The sequence below is a fragment of the Geotrypetes seraphini genome, chromosome 12 (genome assembly GCF_902459505.1).
Source record: "Geotrypetes seraphini chromosome 12, aGeoSer1.1, whole genome shotgun sequence".
NCBI lineage: Eukaryota > Metazoa > Chordata > Amphibia > Gymnophiona > Dermophiidae > Geotrypetes > Geotrypetes seraphini.
The window spans coordinates 15802665-15811682 of record NC_047095.1 but is presented as its reverse complement, the minus strand read 5'-3'; the positions used below and the strand labels follow the sequence as shown (position 1 = coordinate 15811682).

General features: G+C 43.0%; 1 protein-coding gene across 5 annotated transcripts in view; it reads right to left on the bottom strand.

Annotated features, from left to right (window-relative positions):
• Positions 1 to 4223: 4223 nt before the first annotated feature.
• Positions 4224 to 9018, bottom strand: part of FRRS1 (ferric chelate reductase 1) — a 92424-nt gene continuing 87629 nt past the window's right edge. For 2 of the 5 annotated variants that reach the window (XM_033916179.1, XM_033916180.1), the window contains exons 14-16: positions 8304 to 8447; positions 5420 to 5481; positions 4225 to 5332 (exon numbers count right to left, since the gene is read on the bottom strand). In XM_033916179.1, the coding sequence (XP_033772070.1) occupies positions 5240 to 5332; positions 5420 to 5481; positions 8304 to 8447 (299 nt within the window). In that variant the 3' untranslated portion in view covers positions 4225 to 5239. Of the gene's footprint in view, positions 5333 to 5419; positions 5482 to 8303; positions 8448 to 9018 lie in introns of all 5 variants that reach the window. The other 3 variants (XR_004536604.1, XM_033916181.1, XM_033916178.1) reach the window with 3 other exon arrangements.

Here is a 9018-nt window from a genome sequence, read left to right as displayed (position 1 = left end):
GCGCACTCCCTATGCGTGCGCTGTTTTTCCGTGAGCTGTAGCGACCCGCATGTAGGAGTGCGCATGCGTGCGAATTTCCCGAGGCGGCTGTTGGCTTAGCGGCGGGTTGGAGACAGCGTCATTCCTCAGGTCCCCCCCCCCCCCCCCCTTCTCTCCCTCCCAACCCGGGCAGAGGCGCAGCCGACAAACGTACCTGGGGCCGAAGGACCAAGGCTTTAGCTGAGAGTTACGGGTATCTTGAACCAGCACTTCCGCTCCTCTTTCTCTGGCCATGAGGTGCAGGGATCATATTAAATACATTACAGCAAGGCGAACAGGGCCATACCAAAGCTCCAACTTGAACTGCCAGTTGGCTGGCTCCCTTGCCGCAGTTATTTTTTCAGTTTAAAGGTGCCACCGCGGCTCCTGTCACGAGCCGCACCTGCTTCAAAGACTTCTAATGCAGGCGGGGATCATTAGAGGAGCCACCGCGGCACCTTTAAACTGAAAAATAGCTCCGGCAAGGGAGTCGGCCACATCACCATGGAAGCCACTCCCCCCTCCCGCCCTCTCTCTGTCTGCAAAAAAAAAAAAAACTACAACAACCCCAACAATCGCTGGCATGTAGGGGGAAAGGGGAGCTTACAACAATAAAAACTCCCGATGCCCGCGGCAAGGGGGGAGAGGGAGATCATTCTCATCTGTCTGAAGAAGGAACCGTCAGCTGAGGGTAGGAGCAAGGGAATCAATCATGAGATGAGGGTGGAGGACAAGGAGGAGAATGATAGTTGGGTGGGGGTGGAAAGAGATGTCTGATTGAGTGTTGGGGCCTGGATTGGTGAGGAGAAGAGAGACATGGGATAGCCACTAGAGAGAGAGGCTTTGGGCTGGTGAGAGAAGCAGGCATTTGGAGTACAGGTAGGAGAGAGAGAGTGCATGGATGGGGTGGCCCACCCCCATCTCAGCGAACGAGAGCTAAAGGAACCCCTCCCCCGCCAGGAGTGTGCGGGCAACTGACCACAGCTGGATTGAGGAAAGGGCAAGGGATCCCTTAGCTGACACCGCTGGAAGGCAGCTTCAGTGAGGCTCTGGGCAGGGAGAGCGACAGAAAGAAAAAAAGATAGAAAGAAAGATAGCGGGAGGGAGAAAGAAAGATAGAAATAAATAAAGAAACATAGGGCAGGAAGAGAGACAAAAAGAAAAAAGAGACGGGGCAGGGAGAGAGGAAGAAAGAGACAGGGGGGCAGGAGAAAGACAGACAGACATCTATTCTAGCACCCGTTAATGTAACGGGCTTAAACACTAGTACCTAATATTTTATGACATTTTAAAAAATTGAGCAGTAAAAATGACAGGCTTCACTGTATAGTTAAGACTGGTACAGGTGCAAAGATCTGACTACTGCTTAAAAACAGTTTTATTATATACATTAGAGAAATGCAGAGAGAAATATGAACAGAATTCCCACAATCAGCAGAGTTTTATTTTATACTGCCTTTTTTTCATCTTTGGAAAATTGCAGGTAGAAAAGAAAGGGCCCACAAGAGCTCAGAAAGATCAGACAAATTGTTTGCAGCTCTTACTAACAAAATATGACTTGCCATGTTGAGTCAGACCAAAGGAACCAAAAAAATACTGTGGAGTGGTGATGTTTCTGAAATGGACTTTATTGAAGATATAAAAAGTTACAAAAGTCAATGAAACAATCCACATAAAAACAGGATAATCCACATAAAAACCTTAAGGACCACAGTGTTTTTTTGGTTTCTCTTGGATTTTCTTCTCTGTGAATTTCCAAGGGTCAATCTCTTTGTTTTGGGTCAGACCAAAGGTCCATTTAGCCTGGTATCCTGCTTCCAATGGTGGCCAATTCAGGTCACAAGTACCTGGCAGCAATCCAAAAGTAGCAAGACTCCATGTTACTGACCCTTAATTACAAGCATGTAAAATGTGGCCCTATGGCTGAAACCAGTTCCTAATTCTAAAGCCAGCTAGATACACTCCCAGTGAAACTGAAGGATGGACTGGAATGTGTCTGACTAATAGCCGACACTGGGGGGGGGGGAGGAGGAGCAATGGGTGAGCGGTGGAGTATGCTGCTAGTCAGCAGCTGAGAGTCTGAAGCAGCTAGGGTGGAGTGATGCCTTGATCCCAAAGATATAAGGATGTCTAGAAGGCAAAGAACTTGTTTGTGCTGAGAATGTTTGGATGAGAAAACATTCTCCAGGAACTGAACTTTGGTTTTCTGAACTGTGCTTACCTGAGCGCTGCTAGGAGCAGACTTGGGACAAGGAAGCTTTATTGAAAAGCGGCTCTGTGAAAGAGTGAATAACAGGGAGAACTGTTTCTATTATGAGTGAAAATCTTGAATGTTGCCAGAGATTTCTGCTGGACATTTCTTTTTGGTATATGCATTTTTGGTGGAATGTAGGGAGATTGAGCCATTCTGAACTTTATTTTCACTAGTAAATTTTCTTTTGTTACCATCCTGGAAATGTGTTGGTGGTTTTTGTATAGTTCCTTTAAATCCTGCAGGGTGATTTCTTTCTGAGTCACATGCTAGTGTAGTTTTGGACTGTGGCCACTGGAGGCACTGCAGAGTCCCGTTCTAAGGCTCGGGTGTGTGTGTATGTGTGTGTGTGTAGTGTAGTTTTGGACTGTGGCCACTGCAGAGTCCCATTCTAAGGCGTGCGTGCGTGTGTGTGGTTGGAGCGGTGCAGGCTTGACGGGGGAGTTCAGAGGTCCTGCGCATGCGTCTGGAGGATGGCCGGCTTGAATCAGAAGCCGGGAGGTGCTGGTGGACGGCAGAGGCATCAGCCGAAGAGGGAGGAGAGCCGCAGGGGGCCCCCGGGGAAAGGAAACCACCACGCTGCAAGGGCTGCAACACCCACAGGCAGGTATCCACCCCTGGGCCACCATAGTGAGAGCTCTTGTAGGGAGTCAACACTCGTTTTGCGAGATGAAAGTTTGCTGAGTGTTTTGCTCGTGTTGCAAAACACTCGCAAACTGAGGTTCCACTGTACTACAATTAGCATCAACAGAACAGCAGGAAGTTTACAAATTATTTAAATTTTTTAAATTCCTATATAAACTATTAATTGGTATTAATTGGTTAGACAGGAAATTGGTCCCCTCTTGTCGCGCTCTTCACCTCTTGTCTACCAGAGGGAAAATATTCAGTGTTCATGGCCCTGCATTGTAGAATTTGCTTCCATTAGACATACATCTGAAAAATTCTAGACTAAATTTAAAGCATATTTCTTCAATTAGGGATATAGGGGATCTTTCACTAATACGCGCTAGCTGATTTAGCGCATGCTAAATGCTAACGCACCCATTATATTCTATGGAGGTGTTAGCATTTAGCGCATGGTAAATTGGTTAGCGCACCTTAGTAAAAGACCCCCTATTTTATAGAGGTGCTGTGCCATCCAGGTGAGTCCAGACTCCTCTCCAGAAGGTGTTTGGCTGTCTAGTCAGCCTTGCATATTCTCTGGCCTTATTTCCTTATCTCCTCCTCTCTTTCCTAAGCAATTTTATTCCTTTCTGAATATGTGTGTTCATTATGTTGTAAATCACTTTGGTCTTCTCCAAAGTGGTATATTAAGTCCTAAATAAACTTGCAAACTGAACTGCTATTATCTGCCTTATCCTCTGGCATCAAACCAACACAAGCAGGTAAAAACAATCAGATTTGAAAGCCAGCTGCTGTTCCTTTGACTACTGAACATCTGTATTCTGATGAGCTAACATGCATTTGTCCTCTGTGCCAAGCAGTAAGCAGCCTTGTAAAGCGCTGGAGAAATACTTTTGCTAAAAACATGGGTGGCATACTTTGTTTGTGCAAACTGTATTGTAGTTTTTCTAAGCCAATTATTTTCTGGATGACTACCATAAATCTTGCAGTGTACTTTTGAGAGCGAACTGCTCTGTCGCTAATAGAATCAGCAATGCGTTCTCTTTATATCCTTAGCAGCACCACTGTGCGAGTGACAGCAATAGGTTTTTATATATTAATCGCTGGTATTCTCTGTTCTGGGAACATGGTCCTTGTCCATCTGCTGTCACAGAAAAATAAAAATCTCTCACATTAAGGCCTCTTTTTACGAAACTGCGATAGCAGTTTCTAGTGCAGGGAACCGCGCTGAATGGCTCGTGTTGTTCCTGATGCTCATTGAGTTTCTATGAGCGTTGGAAACAGCACGGGCCATTTAGCGTGACTCCCCATGCTAGAAACTGCTATCGCAGTTTCATAAAAGAAGGGGTAAATGTACATCTACCTACTTTCATAATATTTAGTATTAAATGTAAAAGAGTTACAATTTATCAAAGGAAAAGGAGTACAATAAAGCTTAAAAAATCATATGATTCAGTTGAGACAATGAACCCAACTGATGTTCAGTGGTTCCTGGTTCAGAGCCTCCTCTCCATTGGTCCAGTGAGAGAGAGAGAGAGAGAGAAAAAAAAAAATGGCTGCCATTACAGCAGCAGCCACCATCAGCCAATGAGTGGCACCAAGGGCAAGTCTTGGAAGTATAGGTGAAAACTTTATTGTGTCTAAAAGTAGATAATTTCTGTTGATAAAAAGGAGAAACAATTGTCAACCCTTGAATTTCCTGGGTTGGCCTGGTGGCTCAATGGCAGTGCACAGCACTAACATATAGAGGTCCTGAGTTGAGTCTTCTCCCTGAGTCCAGCAAGGGTTGGGAAAGATAAAAAGCAGCATTCACAGCCCATAGTAGCAAGAAAGTCCCAGGTATCAAGTAATGGCAACACCTAGAGACAAGATTTAGGGTTCATTGCACAGTTCTGAAAGGATCCATTGTCACTAAATGACTATGTTAAAATTTAGTTGGGAGTACATATAAAACAGGGGTGAAATTCCCCCTGGCATTTGTAAAAGATTGCACATGGAGTCAATCCCAACTCCTAATGAGCTGGAAGTTAAAAGGAAGGGGTGTTAAATACAGCCATGCCAAATGGAAAGAAAATGGCTGCTAGATTAGCTTTACTAAAAAAAATAAAAATAAAAATAAAAAAAACAACTGCCACATTTACAAAAAGAAACCCCAACACCACAAACACAGTATGGATATAAAAAAAAAAAAAATCACCCAGAATTCATCTTCAAATGTTATTTTGTAATCCATGTAAGGCATGAGTCCCGTTCTTTGGCTTCCTCTAAAATTGTTTCAGCTTAAGGATTTTGCTGTAAACAATATTTAATGCTATAGCACCAGCTGAAGTCCATGGGGAATGTTCAGATTTGGTTGATTGCTGCCAGGAATGTAATGAGGAAGGCGGTATTTCCACAAATATAGACAGTTAATACAACCTTTTTAAAGGTATGGCCCTGGAAAAGAATAAGCACATGTTTATCCAGCTCCTAAAACCCATTGTAATTTTATCACATTGAAAAAGAAGAGTTGGTTAACAGTACCTTTGCCTCCACAGCTGACAATGAATGCAGAATTGCAATATTATCCTCTTCCATTTTTTCTGCTGTTTAAAAATAAAAAAATTAGCTATACACAAGTCCATAAACACTGAAACCAAACTTTAAAACCCATTTTATTTTTGAAAGTAGTAAAAAAAAAAAAAAAATGATTGTGGTGCAATCTATACCACTGATGATTCTAGTAGATTCTCTTAGATTTGTAGCAAAAAACAACTCGGAAATGTGAAAAGCTAATAATGTTAGAACAAACACTTTCACCAATGCAATAGAATGTCACAAGAATCAGTGCTGCTGCAGTTTCAATAAAGGGAGTTTCAAATGACTGGAGGAAAAAGCCTCAGACTGGAACCCTTCCACCACCACAATGGTGGTCCAAGGTGGTCAGGCGGACACCTCACTGGCAAAAAACCTCCAGACCGACTCCCAATAGTATTAAACTTGAAGCAGGGCTGTTGTGCAAAAGATAGAGGAAAAATCCACTTATCTAAATTGTTGATCGGTAATTTTCCTCTATCTTTTGCACAACAGCCCTGCTTCAAATTTACTACTATTGGGAGTCGGTCTGGAGGTTTTTTGCCAGTGAGGTGTCCGCCTGACCACCTTGGACCACCATTGTGGTGGTGGAAGAGTTCCAGTCTGAGGCTTTTTCCTCCAGTCATTTGAAACTCCCTTTATTGAAACTGCAGCAGCACTGATTCTTGTGACATTCTATTGCATTGGTGAAAGTGTTTGTTCTAACTCTAGTAGATTCTCTGCCATCTGCTGAATTAATTAGTGTATATGCAAAATGACTCTTAGAACCTGAAGCCATTCATTTTTACTATTAAGAAAATGTTTAAATGAACATCTTGTCCACCAGAAGAAATGGACCTAATTTATGTGTAGGACTAGTCCTGAGGCTTCAGTAGCCAAAATTCAAGGGGCAACAAAGTCCTTGTCCCCAATCACCCTTCAAATCTCTAATACCAGCCCCAGGTTCCAAGGTCTCTGGTGGGGCGAGGCCTGCAATGGTAGGACAGAACAAAGTGGAGCTAGGGTAGGACTCAAATTGGTTTGAAAACCCAAAGGAGTGAAATCGAGAGGATTGGAATTCGATATACTGCTTGAACAAGCGGTTTACATTCAGGTACTCAAGCATTTTCCCTATCTGTCTCAATGGGTTCACAGTCTATCTAATGTACCTGGGGCAGTGGAGGATTAAGTGACTTACCCAAGGTCACAAGGAGCAGTGTGGGGTTTGAACACACAACCTCAGGGTGCTGAGGCTGTAGTTATAACCAGTATGCCACACTCTCCTCAAAGACCGGTGGGGAGCACAAGGAAGCAAGATGAAAAAGAAGCAATGTGGACTCACATCAGTAATGACAACTGATAACAAAAGATAAATCTAGTGTATAAAGTAATATGGTTCTTCAGCAGCATGAAGGCAGTAAAGGATAATCACTTAGAATTTGTTAGCTGGCTATCAAAGTGCAATATGTCCGGAGGAGGAAAAGGATGAGTTTTCTTAGTTTATTTAAATTCCCAGTTGTAGGTAGAAAGTGTCTTTTCCCAGTCTCTTTTCTGCTTGCTAGCAGTCCTAAAACTTGTTAAGGCATGGCCCCAAGAATCACCCGGGTCTCAGGCCAAAATAAAAGAGATTAGCCTACATCAGAGGAAGGTGGCAAGAATTAGATTTCTGATCAGAAGCAGTCTGAGCTCAAGACGGAGAAGTGAGCTGCAAAGGCTCTCAAGAGAAGGGGCTAGGAACTAGGTAGCACTTAGAGGAGACGCCAGAGGGGACAGGGGTGCGGATATATGTCTGAACCCAAGAGCTATCCAGAGAGGAACTGGAGGAAGACTTTTCCCAATGATCAATTCCTGTAACCAAATTCAGGTAGAACTCCAGTAGTCTAGGACTGGAACCCATCTGGATTGTAAGACCTGTGTGGAGCTAACCCTGCTATCTAAGGGAAGAGTGGTGTATTCCCCAAAGAAAAGTGAGCGGGCAAGTGTGAGAGATAGGAATGAAGAGGACTAAATATGGAATAATATTAATGAGTTAAAGTATTGGATGGATTTTCTAAATACTTTCCAAGTGTCTTCCCAGAAGGTATTGGATCCAGTTTAGAGTTCATTAATGTTTCATTAGAGTTCAGAAAATAATCTCTGTATATTGTGTATTTATTTCTGGTCAGTTCATCCCTCATTGAGAAGGAAGAAAAGAGAAGGACTGAACTTTAATTGCCCTAATAGCAGACTTGGGAGTAAACACTGAGCAAGTAGTAGTGTGTAAGACCTTGGAGGAAAATCTCTCCTAACTTCCATGCCCTCCGGACCCATAAAAAATAAAATCTTATGTATGTATCCCCAGAATTTGCCTCTAGCTAGGGTATGATCCCGAGGTCCTTTATATACACATTGCAGGAAGATCAGACAGCTATTGTTACCGAATTAAGGCCTCCTTTTACTAAGCCGCAGTAGAGGCTTCTCCCACGCTGCTCTGACACTCATAAGAATTCTATGAGCATCGGAGCATTTAGCGCTTCAGGCCACGGTAAAAACCTCTACCATAGCTTAGTAAAAGGTGGGGGGAGGGGAGGGGTAAATGCAAGGATTTGCAATAGTGACTAGGCAAGACATCCCATAAGAATCAAAGCAATTTTTCTGTAGTACTGTAGAATGATTAGTGGTCAACTAGCTGCAGAAAAATGCTCATTGAAAACTTAATTCTCGGTTGTATACGTTGACTATATCGATATTGAAATGCTCATAATTAAAAAAAGAATTCCAACAATCTGCAAAGATTGAACTGAATATTAAGATGGCATAGTTCATAAAGATAATAATCCCAGAAGCTTTTCCAATAGTTCCAAATAATACATACCTTTGCAAGTAAGGCAATAGCCATGAACCTCTAGGAGAATGTCTATGCCAACATGCCAAACTACAAATCCAATCATCGTGTATGTATCCCAAGGATCTGGAAGATTTAGAGCTTGTAGGTCCATTCCCAGGAACATTGCTGCCACTTGACATTAAAAGAACAAAATGCTAAGAAAAGTAGTCTTGCAAAATTCTTCTAGACACCAACACAGAACAGCTGAAAAGCCTTATTCAAGGGCTATTGTACGTACTCTTGTTGGATAGGAATTAGAGAATGACACAGGGACAAGTCCCCACAAGAACTCAATTTCCCTGTCCCGTCCATGCAAATTTTGGCACCATCCCTGTCCCCACCCCATTCCTGTAACTCTGCCTTAACTGCACAAGCCTCAAGCACATGATTTTAAAGCATTTGAGGCTTGTACAGATGAGAATAGAGCTTGCAGGAATGGGGCAGGGACAGGAAAAGAACTCACCGGGATGGGAAAATGAATTCCAGTGGGGATTGGGAAAAATTTGTCCCCGTGTCATTCTCTAACAGGAATGAACCAAGGAAGATAGAAGCAGTTCCTAAACCTGACACAAGTTTTGTACAGTGGAGCAAAATTTAAGTGGAGATATCTCTGTAAAGGCCGGAATCGTCATGATAATTGATCTTATGGATCCTATGAACTGTCCCAGATGCAGGGTTTCTTTTTTTTTTTTTTAATCTAGAG